We start from the raw sequence: 23,920 nt of genomic DNA, 5'->3' as shown, positions 1-23,920 counted from the left end.
TTATGGCTTCATAATACTTTGCTGTCTAGAAAGGCTTTTCTCATCCTGAATATAAAAATACTTGTTGGCTTCTGGTTTTGTTTATGGCTACATTTTTACATCATGTTCCATATGGACTTAAGACTTTATTTGGTATGATCTGAGGTAAATTCCACCTATATTTTTGTCTCAAAGTTAACCAGTTATCCCTATAATTCTTTCCCCATTGTTTTAAATGTCATGAATTATATCCCAAATGCTTTTGTTTCTGTTACTGTGCTTTCTACTTTGTTCTGCTGGTCAATTTATTTTGATATCTTAATTACACCGATTTAGTAAGCACTGTTTTACAACACATTGTTCAGTTCAGTCACTCAGTCATGTTTGACTCCTTGTGATCCCATGGACTGCAGCATGCCAGGCCTCCCTGTCCATCATCAATTCCTGGAGTTTGCTCAAACTCACGTCCATTGAGTCGGTGATGCCATCCAACCATCTCATCCTCTGTCGTCCCCTTCTCCCACCTTCGATCTTTCCCAGCATCAGGGTCTTTTCCAGTGAGTCAGTTTTTTGCATCAAGTGGCCAAAGTACTGGAGTTTCAGCTTTAGCATCATTCCTTCCAATGAATATTCAGGACTGATTTCCTTTAGTATAGACTGGTTGTATCTCCTTGCTGTCCAAGGGACTCTCAAGAGTTTTCTCTAACATAACAGTTCAAAAGCATCAATTCTTCAGCACTCAGCTTTCTTTATAGTCCAACTCTCACATCCATACATGACTACTGGAAAAACCATAGCTCTGACTACATGGACCTTTGTTGGCAAAGTAATGTCTTTGCTTTTTAATATGCTGTCTAGGTTGGTCATAGCTTTTCTTCCAAGGAGCAAGCATCATTTAATTTCATGGCTGCAGTCACCATCTGCAGTGATTTTGGAGCCCCCCAAAAATAAAGTTTGTGACTGTTTCCACTGTTTCCCCATCTATTTGCCATGAAGTGATGGGACCAGATGCCATGGTCTTACTTTTCTGAATGTTGAGTTTTAAGCCAACTTTTTCACTCTCCTCTTTCACTTTCATCAAGAGGCTCTTTAGTTCTTCTTCACTTTCTGCTATAAGGGTGGTGTCATCTGCATATCTGAGGTTATTGATATTTCTTCTGGCAATCTTGATTCCAGCTTGTGCTTCATCCAGTCCAGCGTTTCTCATGATGTACTCTGCATATAAGTTAAATAAGCAGGGTGACAATATACAGCCTTGATGTACTCCTTTCCCCATTTGGAACCAGTCTGTTGTTCCATGTCCAGTTCTAACTCTTGCTTCTTGACTTGCATACAGATTTCTCATGAGGCAGGTCACATGGTCTGATATTCCCATCTCTTTCAGAATTTTCCAGTTTGTTGCAATCCACACAATCAAAGGCTTTGGCATAGTCAACAAAGCAGATATAGATGTTTTTTCTGGAACTCTTTTGCTTTTTCAATGATCCAGTGGGTGTTGGCAATTTGATCTCTGGTTCCTCTGCCTTTTCTAAAACCAGCTTGAACATCTGGAAGTTCACAGTTCACATACTATTGAAGCCTGGCTTGGAGAATTTTGAGTATTATTTTGCTGGCTTGTGAGATGAGTGCAATTGTGCAGTTGTTTGAGCTTTCTTTGGCATTGCCTTTCTCAGGGACTGGAATGAAAACTGACCTTTTCCAGTCCTGTGGCCACTGCTGAGATTTCCAAATTTGCTGGCATACTGAGTACACCACTTTCACAGCATCATATTTTAGGATTTGAAATAGCTCAACTGGAATTCCATTTATTCATAGTGATGCTTCCTAAGGCCCACTTGACTTTGCATTCCAGGATGTCTGGCTCTAGATGAGTGATCACACCATCATCATTATCTGGGTCATGAAGATCTTTTTTGTATAGTTCTGTGTATTCTTGCCACCTCTTCTTAATATCTTCGGCTTCTGTTAGGTCCATACCATTTCTGTCCTTTATTGTGCCCATCTTTGCATGAAAAGTTCCCTTGGTATCTAATTTTCTTGAAGAGATCCTCTAGTCTTTCCCATTCTATTGTTTTCCTCTATTTCTTTGCATTGATCACTGAGGAAGGCTTTCTTATCTCTCCTTGCTATTCTTTGGGACTCTGCATTCAAATGGGTATATCTTTCCTTTTCTCCTTTTCTCCAGACTATACAGTGGAAGTGACAAATAGATTCAAGGGATTAGATCTGATAGACAGAGTGCCTGAAGAAATACGGACAGTTTGTGAAACTGTATAGGAGGCAGTGATCAAGACCATCCCCAGAAATGCAAAAAGGCAAAACGGTTGTCTGAGGAGGCCTTACAAATGGCTATGAAAAGAAGAGAAGTGAAAGGCAAAGGAGAAAAAGGAAAGATATACCCATTTGAATGCAGAGTTACAAAATAATACATTGTAATATCTGCCAATTAAAGTCTCTATTATCATTATCATAGAAATTCTCCTTTTCATTACTGTAGACCCCATTGTATGGATGTAGTTATCGTTTAGTGGCTAAGCGGTGTCCTCTCTTTTGTGACCCCATGGATTGTAGCCCCACCAGGTTCCTCTGTTCATCGACTTTCTCAGGCAAGAGTACTGGAGTGGGATCCCATTTCCTTCTCCAGGGGATCTCCTGGACCCAGGGATCAAACCTGCATCTCCTGCATTGCAGGCGGATTATTTATAGCTGAGCAATCGGGGAAGCCCTCTATTTGTTTATTCAATCACTATGTGGTGGGTATTTGACTTGGTTTCAGCTTTAGGTGATTATGAATAAAACTGTGCCTAAGACTTAACATGGACAAATTATTTCATGTCTTTTGGGTAAATACCTAGGAGAGGTGTGGCTAGATCATGTGATAAGCGAAAATTTAACTTCACAAGAAACTGTTAAGCTGTTTTCCAAAGTGGTTGTACTGTTTCACATTCCCACATCAAGGTATGAATGTTCCAGTTGCTCCACACCCTAAGCTAACAAGTTGCTCAAGCAACTGGTCAGCCTTTTGTAGTTTTAAGCATCCTGGCAGGTGGATAGTGCTATCTCATGGTGGTTCCAACCTGTATTTCCCTGACAACTAATGACAGTTAACACTCTAAGGTATCTTTATTTGTGATCTATTTGGGGAGACCTTGGAAGTGACTGTAGACAGGACAGAGATCAAAAAAGGGATCCTATAAAGTTTTCTATGAACTCCTGGGCTCAACTCTGAATTGCACATGTGAGGGTCTGACCCTGAACAGCATACCAAAGTCACTGAGAACTGATCTACACAGCAGACCACTGCTCCTTGGGTGGTATTCGCACAGGACAGGTCTGAACAGGCAGGACAGAGGTGTTGAAAACTGAATTGACATTGGAATCACAGCCTACTGAAGGCAAGTAAAAACTTGCAACTGAACCTAAGTGGGTCATTCACTACCAGAATGAATAAACAAAAAGTTACCATTTTTATAGGGTTTAAACAAGGCTCCAATCTTATATGATTCAAAATGTCCAGAATATAATCCAAATTATTTGACATTTAAAGAACTAGTCAAATGTCAACAGCTTGCAAGGAAAAAATAATGCATACCAACTCCAAGATGACCCAGGTATGGGAATTATCAGACTAACCTTAAAGTAATTATTATAGCCAGGTAAATATTAAAGAGGTAAGATTAAACAGTCTTGAAATGAAATAAAAGAAACAAACAGAAGAGGTTAAAAAAATAGATTTCAGAAGTAAAAAATATAACCAAATTTTAAAATTTACTGGATGAGTTCAACAAAAGAATAGAAATGACAAAGGGGAGTCAATTTGAAGACAAATAAATAGAAATTACCTAATGTGAACAACAGAAAAAAAAAAGTAAAAGAACAGAGTTTTAGGGACAGTATCAAAATGTTTAATATTCTTGTTACTAGAGTCTCAAAAGGGGAGGAAAAAAGAGTGCCATGCTGGAAAAAAAAAAAGTTGAAGAAACAATGGCTGAAAACTTCCCAAATCTGGCAAAAGACAAAAACTTATATTTCAAGAAGCTTGCTGCTGCTAAGTCGCTTCAGTCGTGTCCGACTCTGTGCGACCCCATAGACGGCAGCCCACCAAGCTCCCCTGTCCCTGGGATTCTCCAGGCAAGAACACTGGAGTGGGTTGCCATTTCCTTCTCCAAATCTCAAACAGGAGAAATTCACATCTAGATATATCACAGTCAAACTACTGAAATCCAAAGACAATGGGAACAATCTTGAAAGTCCTCTGTGAAAAATGATACATTTGTATAGGAAGACAATTTAAATGACTGTGAATTTCTCATCAGAAGCCATGAAGGCCAGAAGGCAATGACATACACACACACAAATTTTTTTTAAAGAATAGTCGATCCAGAACCCAGAGTTTTATATCCAAGGAAAATATCCTTTAGGACTACGAAGGCAGAAATAGATATTGTCTGTGGTGGAAAGCTAAAAGAATCCCCCACAAGCAGATCTATTTTAAAAGAAATGCTAAAGAAGGTTTTCTGGGTAGAAGAGAAATGATAGCAGAGAAAACCTTGGAACTTCAGGAGTGAAAGAAGAGAAATGGCGAATATTTGGATAAATATAGTAAACTATGTTTTCCTCTTAAGTTTTCAAAACTATGTATATCAGTTGAAAGCAAAATGTATAACACTGTCTGGTGGGAGTTTATAGATATAATACGTAAACCATAACTGCAACATAGAATGGGGGAAAATGAAGGGTATGGTGGTAAGAATTGTATGTTCTTCTTGAGGTGGTAAAAGATTACTTCTAGGTAGAACTGTAAAAAATTATGTAAACTGTAATTCCCAGAGCAACCACCAAAATAAACATTACAAAGAAATACAGTAAAAAATACTGTAGTTAAAATTATATAATAAGCATCCATCCAATACAATGGAAGGCAGGAAAGAGGAAACAAAGGAATAAGAAACAGAGGGACAAAAAGAAAAATAATTAAAAAGTAAAGCTTGATCCAAACATATCAACAATTACATTCAGTGTGAATGATGCAAATACACCAACTAAAAAAAACTGTCAAACTGAATAAAAAAACAAGTCCCAACTATATGCTCACTTTAAATAGAATGGTATGGGTAAGTTAACACAATGGAAAAAATATACAATGCAAACATAAATCAAAAGAAAGATGGAACGGCTATATTAAGATTAAAGCAGACTTCTGAGCAAGGAAAAGTACCAGATAGAAGGAGGGATAATTATTGTTCAGTCACTAAATCATGTCAGACTCTTTGTGACCCCATGGACTATAGCACACCAGGCTCCTCTATACACAGGGATTTCTAGGCAAGAAGACTGGAATGGGTTGCCATTTCCTTCTCCAAGGGATCTTCCCAAATCAGGGATTGAACCCGTATCTCCTGCACTGGCAGGAGGACTCCTTACCATTGAGCCACCAGGGAAACCCTAGGAGGGATAGTACATAATGTTAAAAGAGTCAATTCACCTAGACAGTATAACAATCCTAAATGTGACATCTTAACAACGGAACTTCAAAACACACGAAACAAAAACTGATAGTACTAAAGGAAGAGATGAGCCAATCTACAGTTACAGTTGCAGACTTCAATAGTCCTCTCTCAGTAGTCAACAGAATAAGTAGACAGAAAATCAGCAACGGATACATAAGAACTGAAAAAGTGTCACTTAACCAGCTCTAAATGACACTTATAGTAGATCCTACCCAACCACAGCAGAAAACGGATCAAGTACATGTGGAACATTTAAACAGACCATATCCCGAATCATAAAACAAACTTGATAAACTTAAAAGAAATTATACAAAATACGTTCTTTGACATGATGGAATTCCATAGAAATCAATAACAGAAAACTATCTACAAAATACCTCCTCTCAATGAAACCTCATAAAAATTAAGCACATTTCCTCTGAGTCTATAATAATGAGCCATCCCCAGGAGGCAATTTGTGAGCCGTGATATATACCTTAATCTATCTCTTTAGGACCCCATAGGAGTCAACGTCAGAAAAGAAGCAAACTTTTAGTTTGCAAAACAAAAATGACAAAGCTCTCTTATCTTTAGAACATCAAAAAGTCTTTATTCACCAACTTCAAGCTTTAGTTTTAAAATTACTTTAAAAAAACTCATCTAAAAAGCTGAAAACAAGTGGAGATATTAACATGAATAATTTAAGAATTTTTGCAAGATGCCACAAATAGGCATTATTTGCCATCTGTGTTAAACTTCACATAATTTTTCCAATACTAAATATCAAAAACTGCATAGTAAGTAACCTTAGCTAAGTAGCTAGTTCAGATTCACTCTTTTTTTTTTTCCTTAACAGAAAACCTACATATATAAAATTCACTGTCACAGAGAACACTGATCTGCAGATACACCTGACATTACTGACTGCTGCAGCTACTGTCAGATTCAGTTAATACATTTGTTTATTTTTTAAGCTGATATGTTGTATGACTCAACACAGACTAAAGGACAAAATGGCTGATATCAGAACATTATCTTTACCCAGTCAAAGAAAAATGTTATTTTGGGAATGAAACACATACCACAGGCATCCTCAAAGCAATAAAGCACTTTACTAATAGTATAAAGGATCTGTTATCTATCGTACTTATTAACAATCATAAATAAGCAAGTCTCTAATACCCACTAGTCTTTTAAGGGGCTAGCTAAACTAATGACCTTCAAACTTTTTATTCATAGGAAAATAACTGAGAAATCATTCAACACCACATATTTTAAAGTTGGTATCTAAAAGATTTGATTTTAATTTTAATAATTTCTAACAATGTGATTTCTTGCATAATGCCAATTTTTTTTTTTTTTTAATCTTTTGGCTGCGCTGCACAGCATATGAGATCTTAGTTTTCTGACCAGGGATAGAACCTGTGCCTGCTGAATTGGCAGTTCAGTGTTCTAACCATTAGATCACCAGGGAAGTCCTAATTTTTATTTTTTAAATAAAAATTTTGCATTATTTTTTTAGATGGAGCCAAATAGAATACTATAGAGTTTGATTCCCAGAATCAACTTTAAAAATTTGTATGAACACTCTTCTTCAACAGGAGGAATTTTACGCTTCCCTTTTTCTTCTTGAACTTTTATTCCATTCCATTTGCTCTACAGATTGCTACTCAAATGGGATATACTTTTATGCTTGAAAGTCCTTTATTGATCACCCTATAATACTTCAATCTATAATAATACATATGTATGCATGTTTAAATTTCGATTAATTTCCATTAATTAATTTCTATTACCTTAATGCCTTATTACATTTTTGAATTCTAGACTGAATTAGCACAATAACTACTGGTATATAATTTACCAATAAAGGCATAGTTTTATTACAGATTTTGATAAATAAACCTAAGTAATAATTACTAAAAATATATCTTTTAATGAGATGTTTGAGTGATGCTTTTATGATACCATTAATCACCAAATTGTCCCTTCTGTTTCTGGTGCACTGGAAGTTTATATAACTTCAATCTATAGTGTGATTCAGATGGACAGAAAAGTATGCCTTTCTTCAGTCAAGTGGGAGAAGAGGATGTAAGACTGACTCTCCACTGCCAGCATCTTTCTCAGGCAGACCAGTATTAAGAATAGGTATGGAAGAGCTGGAATTTCATTTCCTTAAAGTTATCCAAACTAACTGTTCTCTTCCTTCTCCCCAAATATACCCAGTTTGAAAACCACTGATTTTGACTATTTCCTCTACTCCCAAGGGGAACTGGCAAAGAAAGACAAAAGGTTACATTTTGCTTTTAAGCCTACCTACCAACCCAGTTTTCTATGCTCAGAAAAAATTGAATGCAATGTACAGTTACCCTATGTTTTCATTCCTTTACCAATACTAAAGAAGAAAAGTGTAACCATTAGGAGTCTGACCAGCACTACAACAAACTGTGATCAATACTAACTGTATGGGGGGCTAAATCAAAGGCTCTCTTCATACTCATTCAATTCCTTCAATCCATTTGTCTCACACTAACCTTCAAATGCTTTAAGATGCTCAGTTCATCGTTTTCATATCATGGAACCAATCCCTATTACTGTTTCATTAGAAAAGTCTAGCTTTAAGGAGATGGAGGGTATTTAAATAAATTCAATCATTCATTCAAATGACTCCCTCTAATGCCTCATGCAGAAAGTCAATGTAAAAAAATACAACCAATGTTATAATGTTGAGACTTAAACAGAGCAAGTATTTTTTAAATTTGTCTTCAGCAGGCCAGCTATAAAGTATCAAACTGTATGATACAAGAACCCCATAAATCTTTTACAGAAAAAAAATGCAATGTATTCTTTCTTCATTAGGAAAAGTATTTTAGAAGGTGTAAATTAAAAAAAAGAATGTAAATATAAGCAATTTCTATTCTATATTTAAATTTGGAGCTTCCTGTTATTTCTTTAATAAAACTACTTCACAGGATCATGAGCAGTTCTCATAATTTTTACTTTTGTGAACAACTTATTTACAGATAGTGAGTTATTAAATGAAAATTTTGCACTCCTTGAGATATTTTTAAAAGCTAATGAGCATGATGGTCATACAAAATTTTAAGTGAAAGATCTAGGTCAAATGAATGGAAAAAAATAGAGAGCCCTTGAAAAAAATTTCCCATATTCCTGGTCTTTAAATTCAAGTTTGCTTTGACCAAATCGTACCTGAACTTGGTCTTTGTATTCTGAACAACTTATCTTATAAAAATCTATTTCCTTCACCACTCCCACTGAATATATATTTGCTAATGATATGATTCTACAAAGTTAAAGTACACAGTCTTGAATCTGTTTTCAGTTTTGTCTAACTTGGCCAACACTTTATCTCACATAATTCTTTGAGCACATTTTCCTTTTTTAAGATCTTTTTAAAAATATAAATGTATTTATTTTAATTGGAGGCTAATTACTTTACAATATTGTAGTGGTTTTGCCATATATTGACATGAATCCGCCATGGGTATACATATGTTCCCCATCCTGAATCCCCCTCCTACTTCCCTCCCCATAGCATCCCTCTGGGTCATCCCGGTATACCAGCCCCGAGCACCCTGTATCATGCATCGAGCCTGGACTGGCTGGGAGGGATTGGGGGCAGGAGGAGAAGGGGACGACAGAGGATGAGATGGCTGGATGGCATCACTGACTCGATGGATGCGAGTCTGAGTGAACTCCGGGAGTTGGTGATGGACAGGGAAGCCTGGCGTGCTGTGATTCATGGGGTTGCAAAGAGTCGGACACGACTGAGTGACTGAACTGAACTGATGATAATATACAAGTTTCAATGCCATTCTCCCAAGTCATCCCACCCTTGCCCTCGCCCACAGAGTCCAAAAGACTGTTCTATACATCTGTGTCTCTTTTGCTGTCTCACATACAGGGTTATAGTTACCATCTTTCTAAATTCCATATATATGTGTTAGTATATTGTATTGGTGTTTTTCTTTCTGGCTTACTTCACTCTGTATAATCGGCTCCAGTTTCATCCACATCATTAGAACGGATTCAAATGTTTTCTTTTTAATAGCTGAGTAAGATTTTTTTAATTTAAAAAACATTTATTGGGTAATGGTACTTATTTTTAGTTACAGAATTTACTAAGTAAAGTGAGGGCAGGAACAAATTGTTGTGTTCCTGCGTCATTCTGAAAGCAATTCATTTTCTGATCTTTTAATCCACTTCTTCCTGTTTGGTCTTGTCTGTTTCTGGCCAAGCTTCCAGAGACAGGCCAGGAAACATGGAGGACAGAGGCTGCATGGGGAACACTGGGGGCAAGGTGGCTCTGGCAGCAAGGGCTGGGTGGGGTAGCTGGGGGGGCAGGGGGCTAGTGAGCCTGTGGCTGGATGGACTGGGGCCAGAAGGGCTGCTGCATGAGCAACGGAAAGTTTGGCTGGTGCTGTTTGGTTGGATTCATGGAGTGTTGGCCAGGGACTGGCACCATTGGTTGCCGGGGGACCATGGGCTGTTGAGTTGACACCACAGTGATGTGATGAGGCTACAGGGTGAGATTCTGGGGAGTCTACTGGGACATTACAGGAATGATTTGGTGGTACAGCCAACCACCCATGGGTTATTAACCATAGGAAGGTTATGGGTGTCTTATCATGTTCTGGCCACTTCAGAGGAGTAGCACTTCAGAGCTGAAGTAATACAACCAGGGTGTCCAGGATGAGGTGGTAGCTTTTATAGGGAGAGGGAAAGGAAAAGAAAAAGAATGAGGGAGGGGAAGGCAAGAGGGACAGGAAGAAGGGAGAGCAAAAAGGGGAGAGAAAGAGAGAGAGTGTGGTTTTTTTTTTAAGTACTTTCTCATTTTCTACCATCTATGTTTAAAAAAAATAAAAACACATCTAAGTTTTAGACATTGTATCTGAAGATTTAGGGGCCACATCCTAAAGTGGTATTTAGCAGTTGGTTCTCAACCTTCATGAAAGTCTATTACTACATTACAAAATATATAAGCACGCTGTTCCTAAAGGTGAGATTTTTTCATATGAGGCTATATTTCAGTTCGCTAAAGCAAACTGGTGACTCAAACAGAAGCAAATATCCTGTTTGAGTATCATTTTACATCTTTGCTTTCCTTTTAAACAAGGTGCCACTCAGGTTAAAAGAGAGAGGAAAAAAGGAAGAGGTCCAATGTACAAAAGCTCCTTAATGTACAAAATCAGATAAGACCAAAAGTCCTTTACTAATGCACATTTGATTATCGAAAGTATTCTTAACATATGAACAGGGTGAGAATATCTAAACTGTTGGCATTCCTTAAAGAAAACATCCCAATACAAAATGCCAGAAGTATATTCACTTTGGAGATGAAAAAGCATCCATCTGTTCATATATATATATTTTTTTCCCAGTTGAATTTCTGGCTCCAAGCAATTAAATGATGCCAGGAAACAATATCAATTCAATTTTCAAAATCAAGTTCATGGACATATGCTTTCCACACGTCTCATAACTCCTAAATGTCTTTATCATCTTGACCTCTTTCCTAAGCCCCAGAGCCTATCTTCCAAGTGTACATTAGGTACTTATAACTGGTACATCCAGTATCACCTCCAATTTCACTCTTCTCCCATCTAAAGGGAAAACACACACATACACTTCTTTCAAGTAGGTTTTTTTCCCCATTTCCGTGATCATTCTTACTAATCCAGGCTCAAGGTCTCAAAGTTACGCCTTTCTCTGCCTAGATACTCTGTCCTACTGTCTCACTGTTAATTCTGGAACTCTTCTCACACAATTTCTCATATATCTCATACTCCCTTTTCATTCCTACCGCATCCCTCCAGATAAAGCGCTTATCTCCAAAAAAAAGATCTTATTCCAAATAACTGTAAAAACCTCCCCAGTCTCACTTCCTGTAGGACTTTTTCCCTGGTGATACATTTTGTATGAATAGCACCACACTGTCCTTATCAAGGGCTTCCCAGGTAATTCAGGTGGTAAAAAAATCAGCCTGCAATGCAGGAGACCCCAGTTTGATTCCTGGGTCGGGAAGTTCCCCTGGAGAAGGGACAGGCTACCTAGTCCAGTATTCCTGGGCTTCCCTGGTGGCTCGGACAATAAAGAATCCACCTGCAATGTGGAAGACCTGGGTTCAATCCCTGGGTTGGGAAGATTCCCTGGAGGGCATGGCACCTCACTCCAGTATTCTTGCCCAGAGAATCTCCATGGACAGAGGAGCCTGGCAGACTGTATACAGTCCACGGAGTTGCAAAGAGTTGGACACGACTGAGTGACTAAGCACAGCAAGTCCTTATCAAAGAATTCACACTCTAGCAGAAGATACAAAAAACTAACAACAGAAGTAGATAAACATTTTACTGATGTTGAACAACAAGCTCTAGGAAGGCAACAGAGTGACAGTTGCTGTAGCAAAGGTTTCAGAGGAGGTTACAGCTGAACTGGAGAAATGCATACCAGACAGACAGCAGCCCAGTACCTGAAGGTTCACATTTTTGGAGAAGGACAAATAGTTCGGGGCTTCCCAGGTGGCTCAGTAGTAAAGAATCCACCTATCGATGCAGGAGAGGCAAGAGAGGCAGGTTCGATCCCTAGGTTGGAAAGCTCTCCTGGTGTAGGAAACGGCAACTTGCCTGGGAAAATCCATGGACAGAGGAACCTGGTGGGCTACCAGTCCATGGGGCTGCAAAGAGCCAGACATGACTGAGCACAGCACAGCACAAGTCGTTCAGTGGTGGGTGAGAGGTAGGAGAGAAGGCGAGCAACGCGTACAAGGCTAGAAGGCTAAGTGTCAGACTGAAAAGTTCAGACTTGATCCTATTAAACTGTGAAACAAGCAAAGACATAAGAATGCTTTAAGTTCAGTATGTTTTAGTATATTTGTTTTTAATATATACACTTTAGAACAAAGTAACACAAAGCACTAACAGAACTAGACACATCTACCTTAAGTGGGACCAATGATAAACTCCTTATCGTGTATACTTTGGATTACAAAAGACTGCAGGAAAATTAAATATGAGGACAGTATTTTGTACAAGTTCATTAGATCAGATTGGTTTATGTTATTTAAATTGTCTGTGTCCTTACTGATATTTTTGCCTTCATGATCTAAAAATTACTAAGAAAGGCATGTTTAAAATCTCCTACTGTAATTATGGATTTGTCTATTTCTTAAGACCAGATATTGTATTTCTAGACTGTCCATTTGATTCTTTTTTATTTTATTCAGATTCCAATTTTCTGATGACAGAAGAATTATAACATAATGCCCTGCTTAATGACACAGAAAATGCTACTCAAGAATAAGCTTTTCAAAAAACAAAAGAATAAGCTTTTCAGTCCATTTTTGGACCAAATCTAACCTTGTATGCTGTTCAAAACAGCTTGGTTTTATTTCCCCCATGCTCCTTCCTTTGTCAGCAATCTACCTCAAGCCAAACATACCTCAATATTTAGAGCACATTAGTGCTGCTCCGTCAGACCTCCACTTTATGCAGAGAATGGCTGCCCAAATGATCAAAGGAGTTTAAATTCACACACACATACATACACACACACAAAAACCTGAATTAGTTACAGACACATTATCTGGTCACATTTCATACCTCTCTTCTTTATATAGGTGGTTACTTGCCCTGTTAAAAATTCCTATCAGTTGAAAGAGGGCAATTCTTAGAGTTGACTGAAACTATAATTCAGTTTCATTAAGTTTCCTTTAGAATAAACACCCTAAACCATCAGAGGATTTTTTTTTATAAGGTCTTCAAAACCATGAAGAAAGAAAAGAATAAAGAATGGTAAACAAAAGGCATACAAATCAGCACATTGTGGTTTTTAAAAAAAATAGAAAGAGGACTGCTGCATGAATAGGTTGAGCTTAGGCTGTCACAATAACAGGCTTTAGCAGAAGACAAGACTATTCACAGGCCTTATTAGGACAGTCATTCCCTGGATGGAGCCTGAGGTTTGAGAGAAGCAGGGCCACCCACGTGGGTAGCCAGATATACTGAATCAATCCTGGCAAGGAAGGTGAAGGTTCTGGGGGCCAAACTGCCTCACACCCCCACTACTAATGTACTTCCTCACCCCCAGGAGCAGGAACTGTTTGTTTTGTTCACACCGTGTCTTTAATACAGTATATAGGATGTGGCAAAGGCTCAGTAAATATCTGCTCGGTAAATAACTGATGCCCACACGTTATTTCACCACTAAAGCCTTGATTTCCTGTAAAGCAATAGAGCTGGACTAGATCAATACATTCATTTTCAGTTCCAAAAGTCTCTACTTCTTTGAGTTAGAATTTCTCAATACGTCACATAAAGTGTCAGTAAAGTTACTCCAGGACATCTGGGTTTGCATATATGCCTAGTCACAAGGTTTCACAACACCTTACTCACTACAGTCCAGTATAAGATAAACAACAAATTTGCCCTGTTGAAACTCCTGAAACAATATGTATGTTTCATGGGTACACTGAAGTATATGTTGAAACTTACCAAACTATACACTTTAAATTTGTCCAGTTTATTGTATGTCCATTACACCTTGATAAAGCTGTTAAAACACACACACACACTCACACTCTCAAGAAACTACTGAAACTGCTCAATATTGCTAAGGCAGTAAGAGATACAAGCTAGTTATTGTAGAAATAACATAAAATATGTCTGACCACCCAGCTAAAACAGGAGAGAAGCAGATGCTCACAAAAACCAGAATAGGGACTTCCCTGGTAGTCCAGTGGCTAAGACCCCAAGCTCCCAATACAAGGGGCTGGAGTTCCACTCCTGGCCAGGAAACTAGATCCCATGTGCTGCAATTGAGACTCAGTGCAGCCAAATAAATAATGTAAAAAAATAATGGCAGCAGCAAAACTGAGCTCCTTGAGATGCTTGAAGACTCAGAAAAACCTGTTGCCTGGCTTAACCAAATAATCTTACTTACTGTGAAGGAAACACACTTAACTTTTTAAATAGTATCACATGTATTTATCTTCCTTAGTCAACTGTCAATTAGAAATTATTTTCTAACCTTTAACAACATTCTCCAAAAAGGAAAAATTAGTTTTAGTACATTATTTTAGATAGGATCTCAAATAATGAAGTAATTTGACAACATCACAAAACCACTAGTTCAAGAAATCTGGTTATAATAGCCAGGACATGGAAGCAACCTAGATGTCCATTAGCAGATGAATCGATAAGAAAGCTGTGGTACATATACACAATGGAGTATTACTCAGCCATTAAAAAGAATACATTTGAATCAGTTCTAATGAGGTGGATGAAACTGGAGCCTATTATACAGAGTGAAGTAAGCCAGAAAGAAAAACACCAATACAGTATACTAACGCATATATATGGAATTTAGAGAGATGGTAACGATAACCCTGTATGCGAGACAGCAAAAGAGACAGAGATGTATAGTACAGTCTTTTGGACTCTGGGAGAGGGTGAGGGTGGGATGACTTGGGAGAATGGCATTGAAACATGTATAATATCATATGTGAAACGAATTGCCAGTCCAGGTTCAATGCATGATACAGGATGCTTGGGGCTGGTGTACTGGGATGACCCAGAGGGATGGTACAGGAAGGGAGGGGGGAAGGGGCTTCAGGATGGGGAACATGTGTATACCTGTGGCGGATTCATGTTGATGTATGGCAAAACCAATATAATATTGTAAAGTAATTAACCTCCAATTAAAATAAATAAATTTATATTTTTAAAAAAGGATTTTGCACCCTATTTTTTTTAAAAAAAGAAATCTGGTTTTATTAAATATATTTGCTAAAGGGAATTCCCTAGCAATTCAGTGGCTAAGACTCCAAGTTTTCACTGTGGAGGGTGTAGGTTCAATCCCTGGTCAAAGAACTAAGACTCAGCAAGACCTGCAGAGTCTTAAAAGTAAATATATTAATATTTGCTAAAGACTGAAATGAAAGTAAACATTAAAGTATATCCCTTATCTTTAAAATTTATTAATGGTTTTCAAACCACCTCTAATTGTTACAGGCAGAAAGTTTGGCTTCTATATATTTCATACCCCTTTCTAAATAGCTCAACTCACTAGTTATATATAAGAAACATGGGTAGAAACTATAGGAGAATCAGAAAACTATAGAAAGTATCAAGTCCTGAAACTTAGTACTCAATTTGGGTATTCTTGGCTTGACATAAAAATTCAGAGTTATTCAAATATTTTAAAGAAGGCACATAAAGAGAAATGTCATAAGATACTTTATAATGTGACTGACTGCCAATAAAAATAATAGGGTAAGCGAAAACCCAAGGCAGCAGTCCCCAACCTTTTTGACACCAGGTACCGGTCTTGTGGAAGACGATTTTTCCATGGAGGGTCGGGGGGATGGTTGTGGGATGATTCAAGCACATTATGCTTATTGTGCATTTTTTCTATTATTATTATTATATCAACTCCATTTCAAATCATCAGGCATTAGATTTTGGAGGTTAAGGACTCTTGACCTAAGGTATTCACTATGGGTAGATTCTAAGAAGAGAAAAAAGTTTTACACTGATCACATTTTTATGGATTGACTGTTTCTTCTGATTACTCTTAATTAAATTGTCTAAGCCTGTGCATAAAAACAAACAGTTGTCCTTCAAAGGATACCAAAAGTTTAAAAAGAACAATAGCTGTTTTTATAACACTTAAAGAGAAATGGTAAACAATTCAAGCTGACTGATTTTATGTGCCTCTTCGTGGGATCAGTGTAATGGTCTTGCTGGAAATTTGGACCTGAAAATCTTATCATGAAGAAATAGACAAAATCTAGAATATGGGCTGTTCTGTGGGATAGCTGGACTGGACACTTCAAAAGATGCACCATCATTAAGAAAAGAGACTGTTAGCATGACTGTTTTAGATGGGGGAAACTGAAAAACACAAGAGGCGCATGCAAAATGCTGGAGCCTTGACTGCATCGGATCAGGAAGAAAAGGAGCTGTGTGGGGTATGTGGGGGGGTAATACAGGGAATCTGAGTTACATGCAAACAGATGTGGGGTGACAGCACCGAGTTACTGTGGATTTCTCAACTACAATCATCTGACAGAGAGAGAGAGAGAGAGAGAGAGAGTGAGTGAGTGTGCGTGTGTGTGTGTGTGTGTGTGTAGGGGAGAGGAGCAATATTTGTGGTAAGATAACTGTTGCTGAATTTAAATAAAGGATATACAGGTGTTCGGGCTTTCCTGGTGGCTCAGTGGTAAAGAATCTTCCTGCCAATGTAAAAGGTGTGGGTTCGATCCCTGGTCCAGGAAGAGCCCCTGGAGAAGAAAATGGTAACCCACTCCAGTATTCTTGCCTGGGAAATCCCAAGGACAGAGGAGCCTGGCGGGACAGAGGAGCCTGGCGGGCTACAGTCCACAGGGTCACAGAGAGTCTGATATGACTTAGTGACTGAACAAAACATACAAGTGTGTTCATGGAGTTTTCTTTCAATTTTACTGTGGGTTTGAAATTTTCAAGATTAAAAAAAAATCATAATTCCTTGAAGTTTATTTGCTCTTTTCCACCCAGAGTATGCTCAGAAAAGTTAAATGAACAAGGAGGAAAATATAGCAAATTCAGGGCTTTACATACCTTCCACATCATACCAGTGCGCACCATTCGTGATCCCATCTTTAAAAGTTTCATCTTCATCTCCAGGACAATGAGGGGCACCAGTTTTCATTATGGGATGGTTTGAAGCATAGGCTTTTGCCAGATATCTAAATACTTCATCATCTGAAGTTTTGCTATAGACTCCAGTGGCCTTATGTTCTGGAGAATCATCAAAAGGATAGCTTGCTACCACCGAGCCACCATGCAGGTTTCCGGAAAGCACAAACCTTGGAAAATAAAAATCACACATCACTTTTTAAAAGGCACAGAAAACATATATTTTAAAATTCTACATCTTTTATCAACGAACTTAGATATTCCTCTTGAGATCTAGAAGACAATTCTACCAACAGTTATAATCTGACCAAACAACATAGAAGGAAAATGGAAAGAAAGCATTATCCATTCAACAAATTTCAAGCAGTTTTTACAATTCCTTAACTTCAAATGGCCACCTCATGCGAAGAATTGATTCGTTGGAAAAGACTCTGATGCTGGGAGGGATTGGGGGCAGGAGGAGAAGGGGACGTCAGAGGATGAGATGGCTGGATGGCATCACTGACTCAATGGACGTGAGCCTGAGTGAACTCCGGGAGTTGGTGATGGACAGGGAGGCCTGGCGTGCTGCAATTCAAGGGGTCGCAAAGAGTCGGACACGACTGAGCGACTGAACTGAACTGAAGTGAAATTCAAATAACTTTAAAAATTTTCCAATCATTGAAAAAACATAGCTTAATAACACAGTAGAAATTAATGTTTTAGGAGATGTCTTATTCAGGGACCTCGATTAGGTTGAATATGAACTTGCCAATATTCAACCATGTTTTGACCTACAAAAATGACATTTTCATAGAGTTCAATCTAATTTGTGTACTTCATAATGTGTCAATCTCATAGAAAGTGTGGCTTACATAAATAAATATTTGTTGAATACACGAGTTGGGTTAATAAGTTTCATGCTTTTTATATTACTGTCCAGAGAGAATTTTTGAGATTTGGAGACAAATAAATTAAAACAGGATGTGTTTTGCCTCATTCCAGTTTCACAATACACTAAACTCGCATTTTCGAGAGAGACACCATAGTTGAGAAGGTTGGTGGTGGGGCTGGGGGAGAGACCTGACGCAGTGATTTGCTTTCAGAGAAAAACAATACAGAACATTGTATCACTGTAAAAGCAGCTCTCTTTTTAGGACCAAGGTTTCTGGTTGGGCCATTAAAAAATAAACTGACATGAAGATAAGGCTGCTTCTATAAAAAGAAACATTTTAATTTTTGTTATGTTTTTTACTTTTAAGTGAACCCACTTACAATCCAGTCACATTTATAGATACAGAAATACTGAAGAACTCCTTTTATGGTAAAAGCTAAAGGCAAAAACATGCTGCAGCCCTATTTATACATTTTCCACTCATGTAACAGCTCAACCTGTTTCTATGGCTGGAGATTAAACACTTTTTGCAGTTGAAATTGGATATTTTGCTTCTGCCTTTTTGTGAGTGAAAGAAACTGACCTACAGAAATTCTAAAGGGGGTTGATCTATAACATTTTATATGCTTGAAAGAGAATTAAGTCTATGATATGTTTAATTTGAAAAGTTAAATATGATTAGTACCTCCCAGAGGACGTCAAACAATAAAAATTACTTGTAACACAGAATCTGTCCTCAGAAGACAGAAATGAGCTGATAAAGACAGTGAATAAATACAAGAACAGACTATGAAAAAAGTTGAGTTTAATAACTAATATAATTACAGTTAGCACAATTCCAGACACCAGAGGAGAAGACCATTTGGTGTCGTGGCAATAGCAGAGGCTCCGAAACCAGGCAAATATGGGTAAGAGCATTTTGTTTCCCTCACTACTAACATGGTCAGGTAAAGTTGCTGCCTCTAAATCCATTGAACCCTAGTTTTTCTCTCACCTGTAAAATGGGGATTAATGCTACCTGCTTCCCAGGGTGGTTACGAGAATTAAATAAGGTAATACACGTACAGTGTCTTCCAGCACAATGACTGCTTTCAAGCATCTGCTCAACAAATGTTCCTTTCTTTGGAGATATTTGCATCCTGCTCAGGGAATCACTGCCTTACAGACTATCAATCCACCCCCAACTTCCAATGCCAGAAAGAATGATACAGAAGCAAAAACTAAGTGTATATTCTAACACTCTAACTCCACCTTACCCAACCCTCCTCCATAGCAAGGTATTAACTATTTACTTTTTGGCTTCTATGCTTTAAATAATTTAAGTACTTTTCCCCTCAGCAATGATTTGGGGAAAGTTATAAGAAGGCCAGCCCAGCTCAGGCAATCCATTCAGCAACAAATTTTCTTGAGTGTCAACTATAAGCCAAATGTTCTAGACACTAGGGAATACATCAGAGAAGAAACAAATACAAAGATGCCCTTATGGCATTTGTATTTTAGTGGGGAAAAAAGTGGATAACTAAATATTCTAAGTAAGTGAAGCATGCTATTTTAACTATATATTTTCAATTAAGACTTTAAATTCCAAGATTCTCTGCTAAAAGGTGTTTCTCACTTTGTCATTTCTTCTAACACTTCTCAGAAATACTATTAAAATAGCCTAACTGAATACCTTTAGAACAACGAAATATTTGCAATCTACTCCAGTGATAAATTATTAGATTTTCCTTACTCTACGTACATAGCTTTAAAAGTACCAGTGCCACTCTAGTAAGGACAATTTCAAGAGAAAGTGATATCTATTATAGTGGCTATAAGATTATTGCTTTTAGTCTTTGTCAAACCAACTTTGATATCAATCCAATTTTATTTGAAGGGTATTTTAGTTTCCATTCAAATCAGTTCTCTTGAGTGTTTCTCACACTTGACTTCAATATCATATATCATTTCTTGCAGAAGATTTAAAGTAGCTGCTTATTATATTATAAAAATTATAAACAAGTCTATAGATATTAAAAAATCCATCTCTAAGTTAATTCTGTTATGGTCCCCAGATAAATCTGTAAATACCTGTAAAAAATTAAGAAAACTTGATGTCTGATAAACTAAATTCTAAAGGTTTCAGGGAACTGTATTCACCCCAATACTACAATGCTTTTCACAAACATACCCAAAAAAATCATTTTTGCACAATCTACTAAAGCCTAAGCAGCTATATTTAAGTAAAGAAGTGTGCCAAAAATATGAGGGCCAAGTAAACTATAAAATATTTTAATGATGGAGTTAAAATCTTATATATTTTCCTAAGCATATGAGTCAACTGTCAACAGTTCAAAATCACTGAATGGGTGAAGTATAAAGTGAAACAAAGAAAATAAACTTCACTTTCCTAAGCAGGAGAAAATGAGTTTTTAAATTTTACATATCCAAAGCAACAATGACCAAAAAATCTATTTCTAATACAGCTGGGTGACTAGTATATCGAGAAATTTTGCGAATGGTTTACTTCACAGAATACACTGAAAAAGGTACTTTCCCTATACTGTCTGTGGTTTTAGAATTTCCTTTCCATAAAGCTGACTCTATATTTAAGAATCAATCTCAGATTATGCGTGTGCTTGTTTTTTACTTTATTCACATATCACTTGTTACTGAATAACCATTAAATAATACTCATTTTGAGTTACTTATGACTGAGGATGGATGGGTATACTTTTACCCTAAATACTCACCTACTTTTCCTTCTGATTTAGAGTTACATTTGAAAAGAGGGAGGATATGACTAGGGTAGTCCATAGCCACAAAAGAGAGCAACTTTCTGTGTAATACCAACCGTCACAGATGAGCTTTTCAAATCTTCACAAGCTCCTACCATTGAACTACCCAGCCTGGACCATACCTTGTAATCATTAAATACTGGTGATGTGAAAGAGTTGTCCAGAGAGCACATTTTTGCTTCTAAATTTAAAGTTCAAAGCTTTTAGTTTAGTCTCAAGGTGACTTGCACCAAGACAGAGCTTATTTTTATTTTTGGTCACAGCAGAACTAATACTGAACAGAAATATCTACTCACAGAATTTATATCCTTGTAAAGGTCATGATGGAGCATTTTAGACTGTTTGCATTGCTTAAAGTCACACTTCTTATGCAACTGTTCAGAGAGCCTGACATCATTATCTTTAAAAGAAAAACCTTCCCAGAAAGTGTATGTGAAGTTAATGCCTCCCAGGGATTAATGCCTACTCCTCTCAGAAGGAGTAAAGTGAAAGGTGGGGAGAGAAAACGAATCTAGAATTGTTCTAATGTCCATGACTTTTCCAAGGTCTGCTACATACTGAATCTTGTAGAAGAGATGATTCTAAGTCCTACAGGAAAACGCCTGAGTTCATTATTGCTTTTATTTGTCACTTAGGAATCTTTACATCAGGATAGAAAGCTTAATTGCTCCACAAGCCTTGTCCTTGTTCTTCGGTCACTAAATTGTGTCCCACTCTTCTGCAACCCCATGGGCTATAGCCCAGGCTCCTTCCGTCCATGGGATTTCCCAGGCAGGAATACTGGAGTGGATAGCCACTCCCTTCTCCAGGGGATCGTCCCCACCCAGGGATCGAACCCATGTCTCCTGCATTGGCAGGCAGATTTTTACCGCTGAGCCACCAAGGAAATCCTCTACAAGTCTTAGGAAGACACACAAAAAGAGGATATGTTGGCAAAGCCAATAGCTGAGAAAGGGAAGAGGTGCCTGGTCACTTTGGACATGATTCCGTAAGTTCCCTCTTCCTCTATTCCTCTCCTCCTTTTTGCTGAAAATCCTACGCATCTCTTAAGACTCAAGTTCTCCCTCTTTCACAGAGATGACCTCTATTATAGCAGCCCACACGTTTTGTCAGTAGGAGCAATTCCCCTAAAGCTTAACTGGGTACATAAACACACCTCCTCTATATTTAGCATAGTCTCATGTCATACACCTATTTCTTGAGGTCCTCATGCTTCTTTTAATATTTTAAATCCCATGTGGCACTTACTAACACCTAAGGTGTGTTTGTGTATGTTGTGTATAAGTGTGACAATTAGCCATTGGACTCTGGTCCACTAATAATGTGCATAAATGGAATCAGAAACCTTTCAGAGTCTAAAATGAGGCTGCTCCCAGGTGAAGGTTCCAGATCTGGAGGAGTTCTCTGGCCAGCCATGTCTATAGGCTCCATAGCTGAGTCAGAAGCCAAGACTGGAAGAGAATCAGTTTTTATCAAATAACCAAGACAAAGACCCCACGGGTGTCATCTGTAGGCTACACGCTCCCTCCAGGGCTCAGAACACTGACTAAATGCCTGAGTCCAGTTCCAGCTACTTCCGTAATACGTAAATGATTTTCATACTATGTAAATTATTTGCAATCTGACTCTCGATTTCCCCCACATGCAAAACAAGAATGAAAATGCTGCCTGTCTCATCAGGTTGTGTCCAACATAAACTGAGATCATGCAGTCCACGGGGTTTAGCACAGCGTCTGTAGTCATGACATAACCGCAATTTTGTCAGTTTATCTATAAAATAAGCGAGCTGACCGAGGTCATCCTGAAGGTCTCTTCCATCGCTTATTCTACTGTCCTGTGAGAACAGGGACCAGAAAGCCATAAAGGAGTCTCCCCTCCAGCCAAACGGCGGCTCTCTGCATTATTTGAATAAATGACATCCTCCAGGCAGCGCTTCTCCGACAATTATCTTGAGGACAGAGGCTAAGCGGCCTGGGCCCTAGTTCCCCTTATGGGGTGTTGCCCTCCGCCCTCTGTACTCCAGTCCCTTAGGCCTGCGAGCACTGTTTGAACGCCTGCGGAGTGAGGGACCCAGACTGTGCCCCGGAGGGATGCGTGAATGGGGAGGTGGGTGGAGGGAGGGCGGTACTCACTTGTTTCTGCGGATCCACTCCATCAGGGCGCGCACCTCGGGCACGTCGTCCAGGGACGGGGGCTCGCCAGTGCTGAACTGGTCGGGGAAGCTGCGGTTGAGGTCGCGGCCGCGGCTGTTGTCGCGGCCGCTGGCCCCGGGAGGGCCGCTGTCGCCGAGGCCGCAGTCACCCTCGCGGGCGCGCTCAAAGCCGTCGGGGTTGAGGCTAGGCAGCACGTACACGTCGGTGGTGTTGAGCAGGCGGACCAGGCGCGGATCCCCGCGGCGGTAGCCGGCCGCCAGCTCGCGGGCCAGGTAGACGAGCACCTGGCGCGACACGGTCTCGTCCCCGTGCATGTTGCCCACCAGCTTCACCTGCGGCCGGCCAGGCAGGAGCGGCCCCGCCGCGTCGGGCCCCGGGTCGCCGTCAGGAGGCGGTGGCCCCAGGCCGGCCGTGAGGCGCAGCACCCACAGCGGCCGGCCCTCCACCGAGCTGCCGATGCTGAAGAGGCGGGCCAGCCCCGGGGGCCCCGCGGCCGCCGCCTCCCTCAGCGCCGAGCCCAGCTCCTCTTCGTGGTAGTAGCGGTCAAACTGGCCCTCGTCCTCCTCGGCGCCCGCGCTGGTCGTCGTCGTCGTGGTCGCCTCCGCCTTCTTGATGTGCGCGGCCCGGGCCGGGCTCCACAGCAGCTGCAGCAGCAGCAGTAGACACAGCAGCAGCGGGAGGCGCCCGGGCCGCCAGGGCGGCCGCGCGTCCCAGCCACTCGCCATCTTCCAGCAGCTCCGCTAACCCAGGCTCCGTTCCCCCGGCTCCGCGCTCCGGGAGGCCGGGGCCCGCCGGATCCCCTCCGCTCCTAGCAACCCCATCCCGCCCTCCGGCCGCAGCCAATGGTGGGCGGGCCTGCCGTTGCGTCACTCCGTGGGCGGGGCCGTCCTTAAAGCAGCAGATCCCCTCTCTGGGCGTGCCTTCCTCCTGTCTGGATAGAGTTTGGTCACTCTCC

General features: G+C 39.6%; 1 protein-coding gene and 1 pseudogene across 1 annotated transcript in view; both read right to left on the bottom strand.

Annotated features, from left to right (window-relative positions):
* CPD (carboxypeptidase D) overlaps positions 1-23,743 on the bottom strand; it is a 71,777-nt gene extending 48,034 nt beyond the window's left edge. Inside the window, exons 1-2 of the mRNA XM_013971902.2 lie at positions 22,945-23,743; positions 17,084-17,331 (exon numbers count right to left, since the gene is read on the bottom strand). Coding sequence (XP_013827356.2) covers positions 17,084-17,331; positions 22,945-23,690 — 994 coding nt within the window. The 5' untranslated portion in view covers positions 23,691-23,743. The remainder of the gene's footprint in view (positions 1-17,083; positions 17,332-22,944) is intronic.
* LOC102183263 lies at positions 9,684-11,286 on the bottom strand (annotated as a pseudogene).

Source organism: Capra hircus, chromosome 19 (genome assembly GCF_001704415.2).
Source record: "Capra hircus breed San Clemente chromosome 19, ASM170441v1, whole genome shotgun sequence".
In the NCBI taxonomy this organism is placed as follows: Eukaryota; Metazoa; Chordata; class Mammalia; order Artiodactyla; family Bovidae; genus Capra; species Capra hircus.
This window is presented reverse-complemented; position numbering and strand designations above follow the sequence as displayed.